Raw genomic sequence first — 20,491 nt, forward strand, 5'->3', positions numbered from 1 at the left:
TAAGAGCAGTGTTGTGTGGAAGCCTTTGGTGTAGCAGGTGATGGGTTTGAGCCACGTTCCGGAAGGTCCCCACCCTGTGCCAGTCTGTGGCACATTTGTTTAAATTGGTCGTGTGGCCCTGTTCCACCTTGCCCAGGGCCTGTTGATCCCTGGCTTTGTGTCAAGTGATGTTGTGAGACCAGTGGAAGAACAAATAACCGGGAGTCATGAGAGGCTGTGATGCAGGAGAACTTTATTGAGACTAAAGAGTAAAAAGAAAGGAGCGGCCAGAGAAGGGGATCTGGTCTGAGGTGCAAGCAGGGCATCCATCAGATGAGGTCCCTCCCTTGCAGGAGATTTTGCAGAGTCCCAAGGTCTTGCTGCTCCCCTTGCTGGGAGCAGCCCAGCGGAGGTACCTGATGGTGTGTGGCTTGTGAGAAGGCGTTTGCAGCAGAGGGAACTGGCCAGAGCTGAAGGGGCACTGGAGAGAAGGAAGGGGAGAAGAGGAGCTGGGCCATGTTTGCAGGCAGCGCAGGCTGGCCCCTTGGCTGCTTCCTTTCTTGGAGCCCTGAGAGCAGGAGCTGGAAGTGCTGAGCCCATTGGACAGCCTGGGCACGGAGATGAATCCCTGTTACTTGTACTGACTTCCAGGTCGTGGGTAGTTGGTGTTGGGGCAGTTGTTGGGGGCCTCAGCAGATGCCGTAGCAGCCCCTGTTGGCGTAGCAGCCCAGGCCTCCCAGGCCGTAGCCAAAGCCACGGCCATAGCCCAGGCCGTAGCCTCCGGCCCCAAAGCCGCCGGAGATGGGCTGTCCCTGGACGTTGAGCTCCGTGCCCAGGGCAGCCCCTGCGGTGGATCCAACGAAGGAGCTCTGGGGGAAGGAGGTCATGATGGGCCCTGGGAAGGTGACGCGGACGGGGGAGGGCTGGATGAGGACGGTGGAGTCCTGGCACTGCCTGACACAGGGCTCGTTGCAGCTGTTGGCCAGCGGGGTGGGTCCGCAGGGGCGGCAGAGGTCGTAGCAGGCCATGGGTGTGGTGTGGAGGGGCCCTGGGAGGGCAGGCAAGAGAAGGGGAGAGAAGGTGAGAGCAGAGAGGGGTGCTCGGCAGGTGGGGGCGGTGGGGGTGCTCGGGGCGGTGTTGCAGGAGGGCTGGTCAGTGGGGAGGCTTGTGTGGGGCTGTGGGGAGGCGTGAGGGCTGCTGAGGCTGGGTCCGAGCGTGCTGGCCGAGAGGGGCCAGGGGGGCGGTGTGTCAGGAGCAGGAGGGGGTTGTGAGGGGCTGGAGGCTCACCTGGTTGTGGGCAGAGAAGGCAGGAGAAGGCTTGAGGAGAAGCGTGGCAGGGAGAGAGGCGCTGGGCCGGCTTTTATGCTGCTCCCGCAGGGGCGGCACAGCCTTGGCCCAGCCCTTGGGGCATTTCTCAGGCAGCAGCTCTTGCCTGGCCCAGCCTGGCCAGTCCTGAGCTGGGCGCTGTTTTCTGTCCCCACCTCTGCAATGTCATGTCCTGCCCTTGAGGCCGTGTCCATCTGACCTCGGCGGCAACTTTTGAGATTGAGCTGTAATTGGGAGGATTTTCATGGGAAGTGCATTTCAGGGAGGTTTGTAAACCTGAGTGAAGCTTTGGAGGCAGAGGTGTCATTAGTCAGGTTACCTCATGACACTCGTCTGCTGTGGTTTGTGGTTCTGTTGTGCAGAATGAACTCTCTTCTATGCGACTGGATGTAAATAAATCATTTTACTGCACCCAGGAATGCTGAGGAAGCTGCTTTTTGTTCCTGGGAGGTCAGTCTCCTGTAGCCTGGAAAGGTCATGGTTCCTGGGAGCACTTCCTGATGGCTGAAGGAGAGCTCATTCTCCCCCTGTCTTGAACAGGATGCAGAGGGATGATCTGGAAAACTCAAGGTTGGTCAGGGTGAGCTCCTACCCACTGTTATGTTCCATTTGGATCTTTCAAAATTGCCCAACAGCATATTCTGTCATTTAAACTGTGTTTCTTCAGCTCATGAATAATCCAGTGACCAAAAAGCAAACTCAGGCTGGATAGTTTTTTTGCCCAGGCTGGTCTATGACCTTAATTTACGTATCCTGTATTTTTATCATAAGGGTTTTTTGAACCTGTAAGTTTTGCTATCTTGCAGCTCTGAAACAAACCCAATAATTGCTATTAGAAGGTCAGTGGGCTCCTCTTTACTCCTCTGCCATGGTATGGGTGTTCCTGTATGACCCGGGGAAGCGTGAAAGCCTCAGCAGTGCAGCTGCTGGTTCAAGATCTGCTTCAGGATCTGCTTCAGGATCTGCTTCAGGAGCTGTTTTGGGAGAGCTGATGTTCTGAACCTTCCAGGCTGGAGCTTTGGTCTTACACCGTTTCCATCCATTCCTGTATTCTGACACCACTGCCAGGGGCAAAGAAGAGCCTTCAGGAGAGGGCAATTTGCAGGGGACAGTGGCTGCCCGATGGCCTTTGGCTCTTGCTGGCCACTTGTCCTGCTTGCAGAGCATGGATCAAAATGTGTGAGAGAAGTGGCGCTGCCCTGAAGCCCTGGGGCCCAGTGCTGGGGATGGGTCAGCAGGCAGATGGAACCCCAGTCACTGTCCCCCTTGGAGCTCTGTCATCCCCCAGGGCCTCCCCCACTGCTGCCTGTGCTGCTCCTGCACAGCTGGACAATTGTCTTGTCCAGGAGGGTGCAGGGAGGGACAGGAGCATCGACCTGACTAAAAGCCCAACAAACTGCATCCACCACATTCCCTTCATGCCTGAGTGGAGGGGCATTAACATAGAAGGATATGAAATGAGGCAGGAGAGACTTTCCCTTAGTGAGCCCCCCCTGACTGTTGCTGAGGGTTGCATTGTCCTTTCAAAGCCTTCCAGTTGCACCCTGTAGGATCTTGTGGCCAATTTTGCAGGTGCTGTGGATAGAGGGACAGGTTTGCAGTTGCCTGCATCTTCCCTGAGTGCCTTTGCTAAGTGGGGCTGAGTTGGGCTGGTTGCAGCCTGCCAGGAGCTGTGCTGAGTGCCAGCAGCTGCCGAAATGCAGGGGAGCTGAGTGTGCTGAGGGTTGTCCCCCAGGGCAGCAGAGGTGTTGGGGAGGAAGAGGAGGGGAGGCAGGAAGGGGATGTGTGTCTGGGTGTTGCTGGGGCTGCAGGGCCTGGCAGGCAAGAGGCATCTGGGCCAGTGCAGGGCTGGGCTGGGGGTGCCAGGGAGTGCGGGGGTCTCAGGGATCCCCCCAGAGAGGGGGGTTGTGTGACTGGGTGTGCAATAGTCCCTGGGGAAAGGTGGGGTGAAACCTGGAGTGCTGAGGGAGGGACCTGATTTTCCAGCACTGCACAGAGAGGAATCTAATGGAATTCAGCACGGAAAGGCCAAGTCCTGTTCCTGCAGAGGACTCTTCCTGGTGGCAGCAGTGGTTGGGGAGCAATTAGACAGAAAGCATCCCAGCAGAGATGGACCTTGTGGTAATGGTGGAGAACCAAAGGATCCTGGACTGAGTGTCTCGAGCAGTGTAGGGCCACAGGGGTTCTGAAGGGCTGCAGGAGCTTTTCCTAAGTGGAGAGGGTGAGAGAGTTGGGAGCACTTAGTGAGGAGTCAAAAATGTGCCCTGGGTCATCTTAGGTGTGTATGAATCCGTGATGGCAGGAACGAAGGGAAGGGAGCCTGGCTCCTGAGAGTCCTGCCCAGTAGCAGAAGAGGTGGCCATGAACCCAAGTGAGAATGAATGGAATTCCATGGGCAAAGAAGGCAGTTTGAGGGTGTTCATAGTGTGGAAGAGGTTGTGGAGTCTCCATCCTGAGAGATCTAAAACTGAACTGGCCACGGCACTGGAAATGCTGCTCTCTCTGGCTCTGCTTGTGAAGAGGGGTGAAGCACTTGCTCTCCAGAGTTTTTGTCAAACTATGATCTTGTAACTCTGTTTGCTGAAGGGTTCGAGAATCCTGCTGGGGAAGAGAGTTTGTGCAGTGGGTGTTGAAATAGAGAGACTTTGGCAGAGGGGTGTACAGGAGAGCATTGTTGTGTGGAAGCCTTTGGTGTAGCAGGTGATAGGTTTGTCCCATTTTTGGAAGGCCCCCCATGCAGTGCCAGTCTGTGTGTTAGTGCTGGTGGCACAATTGTTAAGAAAGGTCTTGTGACCCTTTTCCACCAACCCTGATGACCTCTTGAGCCCTGGTGTTGTACTCCTTAAGCTTGTGAGAGCATGGGAAGAAAAAATGAAGAGGAGACATCAGAGGCTGTGATGCAGGAGAACTTTATTGAGACTAAAGAGTAAAAAGGCAGGAGGAGTCAGTGAAGGGATCCGGTCTGAGGTGCAAGCAGGGCGACCATCAGCTGAGGTCCTTCCCTTGCAGAAGATTTGCCCAGAGCCATGAGATCTTGCTGCTCCTCTTGCTTGGAGCAGCCCAGCAGAAGAGGCCGATGGTGTGTGGCTTGTGAGAAGGTGTTTGCAGCAGAGGGGACTGGCCAGAGCCGAAGGGGCACTGGAGAGAAGGAAGGGGAGAAGAGGAGGAGGGAGCTGGACCATGTTTGCAGGCAGTGCAGGCTGGCCCCTTGACTGCTTCCTTGGTTGGAGCCCTGAGAGCAGGAGCTGGAAGTGCTGAGCCCATTGGAGAGCCTGGGCACGGAGATGAATCCCTGTTCCATTTGGTGACTTGCAGGTCCTGGATGGTTGTTGTTGGGGCAGTTGTTTGGGGCCTCAGCAGGTGCCGTAGCAGCCCCTGTTGGCGTAGCAGCCCAGGCCTCCCAGGCCGTAGCCAAAGCCACGGCCATAGCCCAGGCCGTAGCCTCCGGCCCCAAAGCCGCCGGAGATGGGCTGTCCCTGGACGTTGAGCTCCGTGCCCAGGGCAGCCCCTGCGGTGGATCCAACGAAGGAGCTCTGGGGGAAGGAGGTCATGATGGGCCCTGGGAAGGTGACGCGGACGGGGGAGGGCTGGATGAGGACGGTGGAGTCCTGGCACTGCCTGACACAGGGCTCGTTGCAGCTGTTGGCCAGCGGGGTGGGTCCGCAGGGGCGGCAGAGGTCGTAGCAGGCCATGGGTGTGGTGTGGAGGGGCCCTGGGAGGGCAGGCAAGAGAAGGTGAGAGAAGGTGAGAGCAGAGAGGGGTGCTCGGCAGGTGGGGGCGGTGGGGGTGCTCGGGGTGGTGTTGCAGGAGGGCTGGTCAGTGGGGAGGCTGGTGTGGGGCTGTGGGGAGGCGTGAGGGCTGCTGAGGCTGGGTCCGAGCGTGCTGGCCGAGAGGGGCCAGGGGGGCGGTGTGTCAGGAGCAGGAGGGGGTTGTGAGGGGCTGGAGGCTCACCTGGTTGTGGGCAGAGAAGGCAGGAGAAGGCTTGAGGAGAAGCGTGGCAGGGAGAGAGGCGCTGGGCCGGCTTTTATGCTGCTCCCGCAGGGGCGGCACAGCCTTGGCCCAGCCCTGTCAGCTGGCGGCAGCTCTGAGGAGTTGGGATTTGGGAGGGTTGGATTGTTGGATGCGTGTCAGGGAGGGCTGAAGAAACAACCAGAGCCCCGTAGAGGTGTGATGTCATCAGTGAGGTGATTTTGTGGTTCTCATGTGCTGTGGTTTGTGGGTGCTTTGTGCTGACTGGGCCCCCTCTTGTTCTGTGTGACTGGATGTCCATCAGTCATTGTGTCGCACCCAGGAATGCTGAGGGAGCCATTTGATGTCCTGGGGAGGACAGTCTCCAATGCCTTGGAAAGGTCATAGTCCTTTGGAGCAATTCTTGAGGGATGAAAGAGAGCTCATCCCCTGGAATCGTGACTGAGATCAGGAGAGAGGACCTGGAAACCTTGAGGCTGTTCAGGCTGAATTCAGGCTGGTCCGGTTCCATTCCTATGGTCCATTTGGATTTCTGAAATTTTCATGACAAGGTACTTGGTCATTTAAACTTTATTTCTTGGCCTCCTGAACAAATGCAAGAAACAAAGACCCAATGGAGCTCCATCCCTTTTTACCCTGGCTGGTCTGTGATGCCAATTCCCTTCTTCCGCATTCAAGCCAGGAGGTTTCCTAACTTTGGACCTGTAAGTTGTAACATCCTGTACCTGAGAATAAAAAATTATAACTACTAGTGATTGTTCAGTGGGCTCCTCTCTCCTCTTGTGTCATGTTGTGGACATTGCTTTGTGGAATTCTGTGATTGCATGTCCTGCCCTCGAGACCGTGTCCATCTGACCTTGGCAGCAGGTTTTAATTGTGAGTCTTAGAGGGCAAAGTCTGGAGTTAATGGTGCGTGTCAGGGAGGGCTGAAGATGTGAGCAAAGCTTTGGAGAGGTGGGGTGTGATGAGTGAGGTGCCCCCGTGTCCCTGGTGTGCTGTGGTTTGAGGGTGTGTTGTGAGGAGGGGCCCCAAAGCATCCCAGCCCTGTCAGGCTGCTCTGGAGTTTCACACGTGTTGCCCCTTCCCTCCCCTTCCATTCCTCTCCCGTTTGCTTCCACCTGGCTAAGCCTGACACTGGACCTGACTTTTCCTGCTGCCTGTGCTCTCTGGGGGTTTTGGTGCCCCTCCTGCTTTGAAGGTTTTGATAGCTGGGGCCTTTTGGGCCCTGCCCTGGGCTGAGTGGCAGGGAGCGAGGTCCCTGCTCTGGGCATCCCTTCTGTCTGAGGGGCAGCAAGAGGATTTGGAGGTGTCCAGGGTTGTGGGACACAAGCACTGCGTGATGCCAGAGAGTGCAAACAAGGCCGGGCTGTGTCAGTGCCCAGTGTGGTGGGGTGAGAAGTGTGTGCAGGGCTGGGCCCAGAGCCTTGGGCTGAGTGTGCCAAAGTGCAGATGGGAACAAGTGTGCAGTGCTGTAGCCCAGGAGCTGCATCCATTGGGCCAAGCCTGCAAAGATGAGTGGTGATGGCCATGGCCACGTCCTGGAGTTGAGCAAGGGCAGGGGCCAAGTCCTGTTTGTGGGGAGGGGTCAGCCCAGGGAGGAGGAATGTCTGTGGGTTAATTTGATCAGTGATTTTCATAAAGTGCTTCTCTAAGCAGATTAAGTCTTTGTTGTCCTGGTGGAGAGCACATAGTCCAGGAGGAGACCATGGACCAGTGTGGGAAAAGAGGCCAGAGATCTGCAGGTTAGGATTGGGAAAGGTGATGAAGTAGTGGGAGGTGACTCCTGCTGTCCCCTGAGCATTACTGAGGTCTCATATGAGGTGCTGGGGACACTTCTGGGATCCCCAGTGGAAGGAGCTCATGGATTTAGTGGACAAAATCCAGTGCAGGGCCATCAAGGTACTGAGGAGGCAGTAGCATCTTTGAAAGAGGAGAGGCTGAGAGAGCTGGGACTGGCAGGAGACAGGGCTGGCCAGGGGAGTGTCCTGAGTGTGTGTGAATCCCTGCTGGCAGGGACTGAAGTGGAGGGAGCCCAGCTCTTGTCAGCAGAACACACGGGCAGGACAAGGGGCCCTGGACACAAGGGAAACAGATGGAATTGCATGGAGAAAGAAGACAAGCCTTGTTGTGTGTGAGGGAGGTGAGAGAGTGGCAGAGGAGGTGGAGTCTGTGTGCCTGGAGCTGTAACGCTGAACTGGCCATGGTCCTGGCCAAGCTGCTCTTGCGGGGTTGGTTTGAGCAGGAGGGTTGAAGCACTTGCACTGCATCCTGGCCCAGTGGCTGATGTTGTGTCTGTGCTGGGCAGGTTGAAGAGTCGTGGTGGGGAAGAGAGTTTGTGCAGTGTGTGCTGGAGTAGAGAGACTTTGGCAGAGGCGTGTGCAGGAGAGCCTTGTTGTGTGGAAGCCTTTGGTGTGGCAGGTGATGGGTTTGTGCCATGTTGTGGCAGGGCCCCTCCACCCCTGTTCCGTTGCCCGTCTGTGTTCGTGCTGGTGACAGATTTGCTAAGAAAGGTGTTGTGGCCTTTCTCCAGATTCTCACTGGAGAACCCTGGCCTTGTGCCAAGTGAGGATGTAAAACCACTGGACTGAAAAAAGAGGAGGCCTGAGAGACTTTGATGCAGGAGAATTTTATTGAGTCAAAGGAGTGAAGAGAAAGGAGGCGGCAATGGCAGGGATGCGGTGTGAGGTGCAAGTAGGGTGACCATCAGCCGAGGTGCTTTGCTTGCAGGAGATATTGGTGCAAGAGTGAGAAGGGCAGGTGCAGGGGATCAAGAGAGAGGATCTGGAAAACCAGAGGCTGCTCAGGCTGAACTTGTTCCATTGTTGTGCTCCATTGGGATTTCTCAAATTTACAGAACAATGTTCTCTTTCATTGAAACTGTATTTTTGGCTTGATTAAGAAATGCAATAAACAAAGACCCAACAGGGCTCAATTCCTTTTTTCCCAGGCTGGTCTGGGATTTCTATTCCCTTTTTCCACATTGAAGCCATGAGGTTCCAGAACTTGTAACCTGTCAGTCTCAACCTTGTGTTGCTGTCAGCAAAAGCCACTAATTGCTGGCAGAGAGCTGGTGTGCTGCTCTCTCCTTTTGTGTCCTGGTGCAGACATTCCTTTGGGGAATCACCTCTGTGATTGTGTGTCCTGCCCTTGAGGCCGTGTCCATGTGACCTTGGCGGCAGCTTTGAGGTGAGTGTTGTGTTTGGGAGGATTTGCCTGCCAAGTGCGTGTCAGGCAGGGCTGGAGATGTGAGCAAAGCTTTGGCAGGTGGGTGCCATTGGTGTGGTCAGCCTGTAGCCCTGGTGTGCTGTGGGTTGTGGGTGTGTTGGGAAGAGTGGAGCCTCTTCTTGCGTGTGACTGGATGTCCCTCAGTCATTGTGGTGCACCCAGGAATGCTGAGGGAGCTGGGGGATGTTTGGGGGGTCACTCTGCAATAGCCTGGAAAGGTTACAGTGCCTGGAAGGGCTTCCTGATGGTAAGGGAGAGCTCATTTCCCCCCTGACTTGAACAGGACCAAGAGGGAGGAACTTGAGAACTGGAGGCTGGTCAGGTTGTGCTTGTTCCAGTTTTATGTTCCATTGAGATTTGTCAGGTTTACAGGACAACGTGCTCTGTCATTCCAAGTGTATTTCTTGACCTCCTCAAGGAATCCAATAAACACACCAACAGGGCTCAATCCCTTTTTGCCCAGGCTGCTCTGGGACGTCACTTCCCTTGTTCCACATTCAAGCCATGAGGTTTCAGAATTTATAAGCCAAAGTTGTAACATCCTGGACCTGTGAGCAAAAACACTCTAATTCCTAGTGCATGGCCAGTGTGCCCCTCTCTCCTCTTCTGTCATGGTGGAGACATTCCTTTGTGGAATTCTGCCCTTCCACATCCTCCCGTTGAGACCGTGTTTGTCTGTTGCTCTCTGGAGTTCCCCAAATGGGGCTCAGAGCAAGGAGAGTGTCAGTGTTGTCTCCCTGCTCCCAAGGCATGGGAGGAGAGGAAAAGGCTCAACTTGCTCCAGGGAAGGTTGAGTTGCCTATGTGGGAAAATCCCTTGATGGGAAGGGTTGTCAATTCTTGTCACAGGCTGCCCAGGGCAGTGGTGGAGTCCCCATCCCTGGAGGGCTGTAAAAGCCGTGTAGGTGTGGCCCTTGGGGACATGGGTGAAGTGGTGGCTTTGGCCGTGCTGGGGGAATGGTTGGACTCGGAGATCTTTTGCATGTGGATCACAGAATCATAGGATCTACTGAATTGGAAGGGACCCATGAGGATGATGGAGTGCAATTCCCAGCCCTGCACAGGACACCTCAAAAATCCCAGCATGAGCCTGAGAACATATTCCAAGCACTTCTTGATCTCAGCCAGGCTTGGTGCTGTGCCCACTGCCCTGGGGAGCCTGTCCCAGTGCTCAAGCAGCCTCTGGGTGAAAATCTTTTTGCTGATACCCAACCTAACCCTGCCCTGACTCAGCTGCAGCCTTTTCCTGGAGTGCTGTCCCTGGTCAGGAGAGTGAAGAGATCGGTCCCTGCCCCTCCACTGCCCCTCCAGAGCTGGATGAGCACAGCTCTTGTCAGGGATGCCCTTAGGCAGGAGGGCAGACCTTGGGCACAGGGGAAACAGATGAGATTCCATTGACAAGGAAGACAAGGATTTTCCAGTGTGAGGGTGGTCACAGAGTGGAAGAGGTGGTGGGGTCTCTGTCCTGGCAGATCTAAAACTGCACTGACCAAAGTCCTGGAAGGGCTGCTCTGTCTGTCTCTGCTTGAGCAGGGGGGTTGAAGCACTTGCTGTGCAGAGTTCCTTCCAAACAGGACGTTTGCTGGAAGGGCTGAAGAGTCCTGCTGGGAAAGAGTTTGTGCAGTGTGTGCTGGACCACAGTGCCTTTGGTGTGGTGTGCAGGTAAGAGCAGTGTTGTGTGGAAGCCTTTGGTGTAGCAGGTGATGGGTTTGTGCCATATTCTGGAAGGGCCCCCACCCTGTGCCAGTCTGTGTGTTAGTGCTGGTGGCACATTTGTTTAAATTGGTCGTGTGGCCCTGTTCCACCTTGCCCAGGGCCTGTTGATCCCTGGCTTTGTGTCAAGTGATGTTGTGAAACCAGTGGAAGAACAAATAACCAGGAGTCATGAGAGGCTGTGATGCAGGAGAACTTTATTGAGACTAAAGAGTGAAAAGGCAGGAGTAGTCAGGGGAAGGGATCCGGTCTGAGGTGCAAGCAGGGTGACCATCAGCCGAGGTCCTTCCCTTGCAGAAGATTTGTCCAGAGCCCTGAGATCTTGCTGCTCCCCATGGTGGGAGCAGCCCAGCAGAAGAGGCCGCTGGTGTGTGGCTTGTGAGAAGGTGTTTGCAGCAGAGGGGACTGGCCAGAGCCGAAGGGGAGCTGGAGAGAAGGAAGGGGGAGAAAAGAAGGAAGGAGCTGGACCATGTTTGCAGGCAGTGCAGGCTGGCCCCTTGGCTGCTTCCTTTCTTGGAGCCCTGAGAGCAGGAGCTGGAAGTGCTGAGCCCATTGGACAGCCTGGGCACGGAGATGAATCCATGTTCCATGTGGTGACTCCCAGGTCGTGGGTGGTTGTTGTTGGGGCAGTTGTTTGGGGCCTCAGCAGATGCCGTAGCAGCCCCTGTTGGCGTAGCAGCCCAGGCCTCCCAGGCCGTAGCCAAAGCCACGGCCATAGCCCAGGCCGTAGCCTCCGGCCCCAAAGCCGCCGGAGATGGGCTGTCCCTGGACGTTGAGCTCCGTGCCCAGGGCAGCCCCTGCGGTGGATCCAACGGCAGGAGCTCTGGGGGAAGGAGGTCATGATGGGCCCTGGGAAGGTGACGCGGACGGGGGAGGGCTGGATGAGGACGGTGGAGTCCTGGCACTGCCTGACACAGGGCTCGTTGCAGCTGTTGGCCAGCGGGGTGGGTCCGCAGGGGCGGCAGAGGTCGTAGCAGGCCATGGGTGTGGTGTGGAGGGGCCCTGGGAGGGCAGGCAAGAGAAGGGGAGAGAAGGTGAGAGCAGAGAGGGGTGCTCGGCAGGTGGGGGCGGTGGGGGTGCTCGGGGCGGTGTTGCAGGAGGGCTGGTCAGTGGGGAGGCTGGTGTGGGGCTGTGGGGAGGCGTGAGGGCTGCTGAGGCTGGGTCCGAGCGTGCTGGCCGAGAGGGGCCAGGGGGGCGGTGTGTCAGGAGCAGGAGGGGGTTGTGAGGGGCTGGAGGCTCACCTGGTTGTGGGCAGAGAAGGCAGGAGAAGGCTTGAGGAGAAGCGTGGCAGGGAGAGAGGCGCTGGGCCGGCTTTTATGCTGCTCCCGCAGGGGCGGCACAGCCTTGGCCCAGCCCTGTCAGCTGGCGGCAGCTCTGAGGAGTTGGGATTTGGGAGGGTTGGATTATTGGATGTGTGTCAGGGAGGGCTGAAGAAACAACCCGAGCCCAGGAGAGGTGTGATGTCATCAGTGAGGTGATTTTGTGGCCCTCATGTGCTGTGGTTTGTGGGTGCTTTGTGCTGACTGGGCCCCCTCTTGTTCTGTGTGACTGGATGTCCATCAGTCATTGTGTCACACCCAGGAATGCTGAGGGAGCTATTTGATGTCCTGGGGAGGCCACTCTCCATCAACTTGCAAAGGTCATAGTCCTTTGGAGCACTTCTGGAGGGATGAAAGAGAGCTCATCCCCTGGAATCATCATTGAGATCAAGAGAGAGGACCTGGAAACCTTGAGGCTGTTCAGGCTGAATTCAGTCTGGTCCGGTTCCATTCCTGTAGTCCACTTGGATTTCTGAAATTTTCATCATAAGGTACTTGGTCATTTAAACTTTATTTTTTGACCTTCTGAAGAAATACAATAAACAAAGAACCAGTGGGGCTCCATTCCTCTTTGCCCTGACTGGTCTGTGACGCCAATTCCCTTCTTCCGCATTCAAGCCAGGAGGTTTCCTAACTTTGAACCTCTAAGTTGTAACATCCTGTACCTGAGAATAAAAAATTATAATTCCTAGTGATTGTTCAGTGGACTCCTCTCTCCTCTTGTGTCATGGTGTGGACATTGCTTTGTGGAATTCTGTGATTCCATGTCCTGCCCTCGAGACCGTGTCCATCTGACCTGGGCAGCAGGTTTGAACTGTGAGTATTAGAGGGCAAAGTCTGGAGTTGATGGTGCATGTCAGGGAGGGCTGAAGATGTGAGCAAAGCTTTGGAGAGGTGGGGTGTGATGAGTGAGGTGCCCCCGTGTCCCTGGTGTGCTGTGGTTTGGGGGTGTGTTGTGAGGAGGGGCCCCAAACCATCCCAGCCCTGTCAGGTTGCTCTGGAGTTTCACACATGTTGCCCCTTCCCTCCCCTTCCATTCCTCTCCCCTTTGCTTCCACCTGGCTAAGCCTGACACTGGACCTGACTTTTCCTGCTGCCTGTGCTCTCTGGGGGTTTTGGTGCCCCTCCTGCTTTGAAGGTTTTGATAGCTGGGGCCTTTTGGGCCCTGTCCTGGGCTGAGTGGCAGGGAGCGAGGTCCCTGCTCTGGGCATCTTTTCTGTCTGAAGGACAGCAAGAGGATTTGGAGGTGTCCAGGGTTGTGGGACACAAGCATTGTGTGATGCCAGAGAGTGCAAACAAGGCCGGGCTGTGTCAGTGCCCAGTGTGGTGGGGTGAGAAGTGTGTGCAGGGCTGGGCCCAGAGCCTTGGGCTGAGTGTGCCAAAGTGCAGATGGGAACAAGTGTGCAGTGCTGTAGCCCAGGAGCTGCCTCCATTGGGCCAAGACTGCAAAGATGAGTGGTGATGGCCATGGCCACGTCCTGGAGTTGAGCAAGGGCAGGGGCCAAGTCCTGTTTGTGGGGAGGGGTCAGCCCAGGTAGGAGGAATGTCTGGGGGTTAATTTGATCAATGCTTTTCATAAAATTCTTCTCTGAGCAGATTAAGTCTTTGTTGTCCTGGTGGAGAGCACATAGTCTAGGAGGTGGCCATGGACCAGTGTGGGAAAAGGGGCCAGAGATCTGTAGGTCAGGATTGGGAAAGGTGATGAAGTAGTGGGAGGTGACTCCTGCTGTCCCCTGAGCACTACTGAGGTCTCATATGACGTGCTGGAAATACTTCTGGGATCCCCAGTGGAAGGAGCTCATGGATTTAGTGGACAAAATCCAGTGCAAGGCCATCAAGGTACTGAGGAGGAAGTAGCATCTTTGAAAGAGGAGAGGCTGAGAGAGCTGGGACTGGCAGGAGGAGACAGGGCTGGCCAGGGGAGTGTCCTGAGTGTGTGTGAATCCCTGCTGGCAGGGACTGAAGTGGAGGGAGCCCAGGTGTTGTCAGCAGAACACACGGGCAGGACAAGGGGCCCTGGACACAAGGGAAACCGATGGAATTGCATGGAGAAAGAAGACAAGCCTTGTTGTGTGTGAGGGAGGTGAGAGAGTGGCAGAGGAGGTGGAGTCTGTGTGCCTGGAGCTGTAACGCTGAACTGGCCATGGTCCTGGCCAAGCTGCTCTTGCGGGGTTGGTTTGAGCAGGAGGGTTGAAGCACTTGCACTGCATCCTGGCCCAGTGGCTGATGTTGTGTCTGTGCTGGGCAGGTTGAAGAGTCGTGGTGGGGAAGAGAGTTTGTGCAGTGTGTGCTGGCGCAGAGAGACTTTGGCAGAGGCGTGTGCAGGAGAGCCTTGTTGTGTGGAAGCCTTTGGTGTAGCAGGTGATGGGTTTGTGCCACGTTCTGGCAGGGACACTCCAACCCTGTTCTGTTACCCATCTTTGTTCGTGCTGGTGACAGATTTGCTAAGAAAGGTGTTGTGGCCTTTCTCCAGATTCTCACTGGTTGCAGAACCCCGGCCTTGTGCTGAATGAGGATGTAAAACCACTGGAATGAAAAAAGAGGAGGCCTGAGAGACTTTGATGCAGGAGAATTTTATTGAGTCAAAAGAGTGAAGAGACAGGAGCAGGGAGTGGGATGGGCGAGGTGTGAGGTGCAAGTAGGGCGACCATCAGCCGAGGTGCTTTGCTTGCAGGAGATATTGGTGCCAGAGGGAGAAGGGCAGGTGCAGGGGTGTCAGCTGTGATGGCAAGGACGGTCAGCAGGTGCCGGAGCAGCCCAGGCCTGCCAGGCCAGAGCAGCCCGGGCCTGCCAGGCCGTAACCAAAGCCACGGCCATAGCCCAGGCCGTAGCCTCCGGCCCCAAAGCCGCCGGAGATGGGCTGTCCCTGGACGTTGAGCTCCGTGCCCAGGGCAGCCCCTGCGGTGGATCCAACGGCAGAGCTCTGGGGGAAGGAGGTCATGATGGGCCCTGGGAAGGTGACGCGGACGGGGGAGGGCTGGATGAGGACGGTGGAGTCCTGGCACTGCCTGACACAGGGCTCGTTGCAGCTGTTGGCCAGCGGGGTGGGTCCGCAGGGGCGGCAGAGGTCGTAGCAGGCCATGGGTGTGGTGTGGAGGGGCCCTGGGAGGGCAGGCAAGAGAAGGGGAGAGAAGGTGAGAGCAGAGAGGGGTGCTCGGCAGGTGGGGGCGGTGGGGGTGCTCGGGGCGGTGTTGCAGGAGGGCTGGTCAGTGGGGAGGCTGGTGTGGGGCTGTGGGGAGGCGTGAGGGCTGCTGAGGCTGGGTCCGAGCGTGCTGGCCGAGAGGGGCCAGGGGGGCGGTGTGTCAGGAGCAGGAGGGGGTTGTGAGGGCTCACCTGGTTGTGGGCAGAGAAGGCAGGAGAAGGCTTGAGGAGAAGCGTGGCAGGGAGAGAGGCGCTGGGCCGGCTTTTATGCTGCTCCCGCAGGGGCGGCACAGCCTTGGCCCAGCCCTTGGGGCATTTCTCAGGCAGCAGCTCTTGCCTGGCCCAGCCTGGTGAGTCCTGAGCTGGGCGCTGTTTTCTGTCCCCACCTCTGCAATGTCATGTCCTGCCCTTGAGGCCGTGTCCATCTGACCTCGGCGGCAACTTTTGAGATTGAGCTGTAATTGGGAGAATTTTCATGGGAAGTGCATTTCAGGGAGGTTTGTAAACCTGAGCGAAGCTTTGGAGGCAGAGGTGTCATTAGTCAGGTTACCTCATGACACTCGTCTGCTGTGGTTTGTGGTTCTGTTGTGCAGAGTGAATCCTCTTCTGTCTAACTGGATGTAAATAAATCATTTTACTGCACCCAGAAATGCTGAGGAAGCTGCTTTTTGTTCCTGGGAGGTCACTCTCCTGTGACCTGGAAAGGTCATGGTGCCTGGGAGCACTTCCTGATGGCTGAAGGAGAGCTCATTGTCCCCCTGTCTTGAACAGGATGCAGAGGGATGATCTGCAAAACTCAAGGTTGGTCAGAGCTCCTACCCACTGTTATGTTTAATTTGGATCTTCCAAAATTGCCCAACAGCAGATTCTGGCATTTAAACCGTGTTTCTTCAGCTCATGAATAATCCAGTGACCAAACAGCAAACTCAGGCTGGATAATTTTTTTGCCCAGGCTGGTCTATGACCTTAATTTACATATTCTGTATTTTTCTCATAAGGTTTTTTTGAACCTGTAAGTTTTGCTATCTTGCAGCTCTGAGCCAAACCCAATAATTGCTATTAAGGTCAGTGAGCTCCTCTCTCCTCCTCTGTCATGGTATGGGTGTTCCTGTATGACCCGGGGAAGCGTGAAAGCCTCAGCAGTGCAGCTGCTGGTTCAAGATCTGCTTCAGGATCTGCTTCAGGATCTGCTTCAGGAGCTGTTTTGGGAGAGCTGATGTTCTGAACCTTCCAGGCTGGAGCTTTGGTCTTACACCGTTTCCATCCGTTCCTGTATTCTGACACCACTGCCAGGGGCAAAGAAGAGCCTTCAGGAGAGGGCAATTTGCAGGGGACAGTGGCTGCACAATGGCCTTTGGCTCTTGCTGGCCACTTGTCCTGCTTGCAGAGCATGGATCAAAGTGTGGGAGAGAAGTGGCGCTGCCCTGGAGCCCTGGGGCCCAGCGCTGGGGATGGGTCAGCAGGCAGATGGAGCCCCAGTCACTGTCCCCCTTGGAGCTCTGTCATCCCCCAGGGCTTCCCCCACTGCTGCCTGTGCTGCTCCTGCACAGCTGGACAATTGTCTTGTCCAGGAGGGTGCAGAGAGGGACAGGAGCATCGACCTGACTAAAAGCCCAACAAACTTCATCCACCACATTCCCTTCATGCGTGAGTGGAGGGGCATAAACATAGAAGGATATGAAATGAGGCAGGAGAGACTTTCCCTTAGTGAGCCCCCCCTGACTGTTGCTGATGGTTGCATTGTCCTTTCAAAGCCTTCCAGTTGCACCCTGTAGGATCTTGTGGCCAATTTTGCAGGTGCTGCGGAGAGAGGGACAGGTTTGCAGTTGCCTGCATCTTCCCTGAGTGCCTTTGCTAAGTGGGGCTGAGTTGGGCTGGTTGCAGCCTGCCAGGAGCTGTGCTGAGTGCCAGCAGCTGCCGAAATGCAGGGGAGCTGAGTGTGCTGAGGGTTGTCCCCCAGGGCAGCAGAGGTGTTGGGGAGGAAGAGGAGGGGAGGCAGGAAGGGGATGTGTGTCTGGGCGTTGCTGGGGCTGCAGGGCCTGGCAGGCAAGAGGCATCTGGGCCAGTGCAGGGCTGGGCTGGGGGTGCCAGGGAGTGCGGGGGTCTCAGGGATCCCCCCAGAGAGGGGGGTTGTGTGACTGGGTGTGCAATAGTCCCCGGGGAAAGGTGGGGTGAAGCCTGGAGTGCTGAGGGAGGGACCTGATTTTCCAGCACTGCACAGAGAGGAATCTGATGGAATTCAGCAGGGAAAGGCCAAGTCCTGTTCCTGCAGAGGACTCTTCCTTGTTGCAGCAGTGGCTGGGGAGCAATTTGACAGAAAGCATCCCAGCAGAGATGGACCTTGTGGTAATGGTGGAGAACCAAAGGATCCTGGACTGAGTGACTCAAGAGCAGTGTAGGGCCACAGGGGTTTTGAAGGGGTGCAGGAGCTTTTCCTAAGTGGAGAGGGTGAGAGAGTTGGGAACACTTAGTGAGGAGTCAAAAATGTGCCCTGGGTCATCTTAGGTGTGTATGACTCCGTGATGGCAGGAACGAAGGGAAGGGAGCCTGGCTCCTGAGAGTCCTGCCCAGTAGCAGAAGAGGTGACCATGAGCCCAAGTTAAAATGAATGGAATTCCATGGGCAAAGAAGGCAGTTTGAGGGTGTTCATAGTGTGGAAGAGGTGGTGGAGTCTCCATCCTGAGAGATCTAAAACTGAACTGGCCACGGCACTGGAAATGCTGCTCTCTCTGGCTCTGCTTGTGAAGAGGGGTGAAGCACTTGCCCTCCAGAGTTTTTGCCAAACTGAATGATCTTGTAACTCTGTTTGCAGAAGGGTTTGAGAGTCGTGGTGGGGAAGAGAGTTTGTGCAGTGTGTGTTGAAATAGAGGGACTTTGGCAGAGGGGTGTGCAGGAGAGCATTGTTGTGTGGAAGCCTTTGGTGCAGGTGATAGGTTTGTCCCATATTTTGGAAGGCCCCCCACGCTGTGCCAGTCTGTGTGTTAGTGCTGGTGGCACAATTGTTAAGAAAGGTCTTGTGACCCTTTTCCACCCACCCTGATGACCTCTTGAGCCCTGGTGTTGTGTTGTACTCCTTAAGCTTGTGAGAGCATGGGAAGAAAAAATGAAGAGGAGACATCAGAGGCTGTGATGCAGGAGAACTTTATTAAGACTAAAGAGTAAAAAGGCAGGAGCAGTCAGGGAAGGGATCCGGTCTGAGGTGCAAGTAGGGCGACCATCAGCTGAGGTCCTTCCCTTGCAGAAGATTTGTCCAGAGCCCTGAGATCTTGCTGCTCCCCTTGTTGGGACCAGCCCAGCAGAGGTGGTCACTGGTGTGTGGCTTGTGAGAAGGTGTTTGCAGCAGAGGGGACTGGGCAGAGCCGAAGGGGCACTGGAGAGAAGGAAGGGGGAGAAGAGGAGGAGGGAGCTGGGCCATGTTTGCAGGCAGCGCAGGCTGGCCCCTTGGCTGCTTCCTTGGTTGGAGCCCTGAAAGCAGGAGCTGGAAGTGCTGAGCCCATTGGACAGACTGGGCACGGAGATGAATCCCTGTTACTTGTGCTGACTTGCAGGTCGTGGGTGGTTGGTGTTGGGGCAGTTGTTTGGGGCCTCAGCAGGTGCCGTAGCAGCCCCTGTTGGCGTAGCAGCCCAGGCCTCCCAGGCCGTAGCCAAAGCCACGGCCATAGCCCAGGCCGTAGCCTCCGACCCCAAAGCCGCCGGAGATGGGCTGTCCCTGGACGTTGAGCTCCGTGCCCAGGGCAGCCCCTGCGGTGGATCCAACGAAGGAGCTCTGGGGGAAGGAGGTCATGATGGGCCCTGGGAAGGTGACGCGGACGGGGGAGGGCTGGATGAGGACGGTGGAGTCCTGGCACTGCCTGACACAGGGCTCGTTGCAGCTGTTGGCCAGCGGGGTGGGTCCGCAGGGGCGGCAGAGGTCGTAGCAGGCCATGGGTGTGGTGTGGAGGGGCCCTGGGAGGGCAGGCAAGAGAAGGGGAGAGAAGGTGAGAGCAGAGAGGGGTGCTCGGCAGGTGGGGGCGGTGGGGGTGCTCGGGGCGGTGTTGCAGGAGGGCTGGTCAGTGGGGAGGCTGGTGTGGGGCTGTGGGGAGGCGTGAGGGCTGCTGAGGCTGGGTCCGAGCGTGCTGGCCGAGAGGGGCCAGGGGGGCGGTGTGTCAGGAGCAGGAGGGGGTTGTGAGGGGCTGGAGGCTCACCTGGTTGTGGGCAGAGAAGGCAGGAGAAGGCTTGAGGAGAAGCGTGGCAGGGAGAGAGGCGCTGGGCCGGCTTTTATGCTGCTCCCGCAGGGACGGCACAGCCTTGGCCCAGCCCTGTCAGCTGGCGGCAGCTTTGAGGAGTTGGGATTTGGGAGGGTTGGATTGTTGGATGTGTGTGGGAGGGCTGAATAAACAACCAGAGCCCAAGAGAGGTGTGATGTCATCAGTGAGGTGATTTTGTGGCCCTTGTGTGCTGTGGTTTGTGGGTACTTTGTGCTGACTGGGCCTCCTCTTCTTCTGTGTGACTGGATGTCCATCAGTCATTGTGTCGTACTCAGGAATGCTGAGGGAGCCATTTGATGTCCTGGGGTGGTGACTCTCCATCAGCTTGGAAAGATCATGGTTCTTTGGAGCACTTCTGGAGGGATGAAAAACAGCTCATGCCCTGGAATCGTGATTGAGATCAAGAGAGAGGACCTGGAAAACTTGAGGCTGTTCAGGCTGAATTCAGGCTGGTCTGGTTCCATTCCTATGGTCCATTTGGATTTCTGCAATTTTCATCACGACATACTTGGCTATTTAAACTTTATTTCTTGACCTCCTGATGAGATGCATTAAGCAAACACCGAACGTGGCTCGATCCCTTTTTGCCCTGGCTGGTATTTGATGCCAATTCCCTTATTCTGCATTCAAGCCATGAGATTTCACAATGTATAACTCCTGAATTGTAACATCCTGTGCCTGTGAGCAAACACTATAATTACTAGTGGATGGTCAGTGAGCTCCTCTCTCCTCTTCTGTCATTTTGCAGATGTTCCTTTGTGGAATTCTGGGATTCCACGTCCTGCCCTTGAGGCCGCGTCCATCTGACCTTGGGGGCAGCTTTGCTGAGTTGGTTGTTGGGAGGATTTACATGAAATATGGGGGTCAGGGCATTTGTCTGATGTGAGCAAAGCACTGGAGAGGTGGGGTGTCATCAGTGAGGTCACCCCGTGTCCCTCGGGGGCTGTGGTTTGTGGGTGAGTTGTTTAGAGGGGCCCCATTCCCTCTCAGCCCTGTCGGGCTGGTCTGGGCTGTGCAGCCGTGCCGGGTGTGAGGGGCTGCCCCTTCAATCCCATTCCTTCCTTCCAGCCTCACTGCCAGCTCACTGAGCCTGTCTTTGAGCCTGGCCTTTGTCACTGGCTGTGCTCTGCTGTCAGCAAGTTGACCCTTTGGGGTCACAGGGCTTGTGCTCTGGTTGAAGACGAGCGTCCAAAGAAGAGTTTGTGCCGGGCGTGAGGGGCTTCTCCTTCCATTTTGTTGGATTCCTCTCCAGCTTTCTCCCAGCTCACCCAGCCTGGTTTTAGGCTCAGCCTTGCCCACTGGGTGTGCTCTCTGGGGGCCTGGTTGTCTCTACTGCTGCTAAGGTTGTATCTGAGTGTCTCAGGTTCAGCTGACAAGAGTTCTGCAGGTGTGGCTTCTGGGAGAAGGTTCCAGAAGCTTCCCTGGTGTCTGACACAGCAAGTTCCCACTGGCTCTATGTTGGATCAGCCGCTGGACAAAGTAGAGGGAATCCTGGATGATGCAGGGATTCTGTGATCACAGCCTGTTCTGGAAGGGGCACAATTAGTGCTCCAGAGGAGCTGGAAGAGAGAAA

At 56.1% G+C, this 20,491-nt stretch overlaps 4 protein-coding genes and 1 pseudogene across 4 annotated transcripts; all 5 read right to left on the bottom strand.

The window, feature by feature from the left end:
- Positions 1-668: 668 nt before the first annotated feature.
- LOC114002350 (feather keratin B-4-like) lies at positions 669-1,410 on the bottom strand. Its single transcript, XM_027748269.2, has 2 exons — positions 1,267-1,410; positions 669-1,027 (listed from the first exon to the last, which is right to left on the bottom strand). The coding sequence occupies exon 2, from the start codon at positions 1,005-1,007 to the stop codon at positions 669-671; it is 339 nt and encodes a 112-aa protein (XP_027604070.2). The 5' UTR covers positions 1,008-1,027; positions 1,267-1,410.
- Positions 1,411-4,615: 3,205 nt separating this feature from the next.
- LOC113985475 (feather keratin B-4-like) lies at positions 4,616-5,379 on the bottom strand. Its single transcript, XM_027716285.2, has 2 exons — positions 5,257-5,379; positions 4,616-5,017 (listed from the first exon to the last, which is right to left on the bottom strand). Exon 2 carries the CDS (start codon positions 4,995-4,997, stop codon positions 4,659-4,661), a length of 339 nt encoding a protein of 112 aa, XP_027572086.1. The 5' UTR covers positions 4,998-5,017; positions 5,257-5,379; the 3' UTR covers positions 4,616-4,658.
- A 5,127-nt stretch (positions 5,380-10,506) lies between these two features.
- LOC113985473 lies at positions 10,507-11,575 on the bottom strand (annotated as a pseudogene).
- Positions 11,576-14,192: 2,617 nt separating this feature from the next.
- LOC114002367 (feather keratin B-4-like) lies at positions 14,193-15,126 on the bottom strand. The gene is made up of 2 exons (XM_027748282.2): positions 14,864-15,126; positions 14,193-14,632 (listed from the first exon to the last, which is right to left on the bottom strand). Exon 2 carries the CDS (start codon positions 14,610-14,612, stop codon positions 14,268-14,270), a length of 345 nt encoding a protein of 114 aa, XP_027604083.1. The 5' UTR covers positions 14,613-14,632; positions 14,864-15,126; the 3' UTR covers positions 14,193-14,267.
- A 3,104-nt stretch (positions 15,127-18,230) lies between these two features.
- On the bottom strand, positions 18,231-18,926 carry LOC114002361 (feather keratin 2-like). The gene is made up of 2 exons (XM_027748278.2): positions 18,856-18,926; positions 18,231-18,616 (listed from the first exon to the last, which is right to left on the bottom strand). Exon 2 carries the CDS (start codon positions 18,594-18,596, stop codon positions 18,258-18,260), a length of 339 nt encoding a protein of 112 aa, XP_027604079.1. The 5' UTR covers positions 18,597-18,616; positions 18,856-18,926; the 3' UTR covers positions 18,231-18,257.
- Between the last annotated feature and the right edge of the window lie 1,565 nt (positions 18,927-20,491).

This window comes from Pipra filicauda, unplaced genomic scaffold (assembly GCF_003945595.2).
Source record: "Pipra filicauda isolate LSUMZ 115617 unplaced genomic scaffold, ASM394559v2 scaffold891_size57993_pilon, whole genome shotgun sequence".
Classification (NCBI taxonomy): domain Eukaryota; kingdom Metazoa; phylum Chordata; class Aves; order Passeriformes; family Pipridae; genus Pipra; species Pipra filicauda.

Coding starts and splice junctions, on each gene's coding strand:
- LOC114002350 (XM_027748269.2), bottom strand. CDS start 1,007: ATGGCCTGCTACGACCTCTGCCGCCCCTGCGGACCCACCCCGCTGGCC.
- LOC113985475 (XM_027716285.2), bottom strand. CDS start 4,997: ATGGCCTGCTACGACCTCTGCCGCCCCTGCGGACCCACCCCGCTGGCC.
- LOC114002367 (XM_027748282.2), bottom strand. CDS start 14,612: ATGGCCTGCTACGACCTCTGCCGCCCCTGCGGACCCACCCCGCTGGCC.
- LOC114002361 (XM_027748278.2), bottom strand. CDS start 18,596: ATGGCCTGCTACGACCTCTGCCGCCCCTGCGGACCCACCCCGCTGGCC.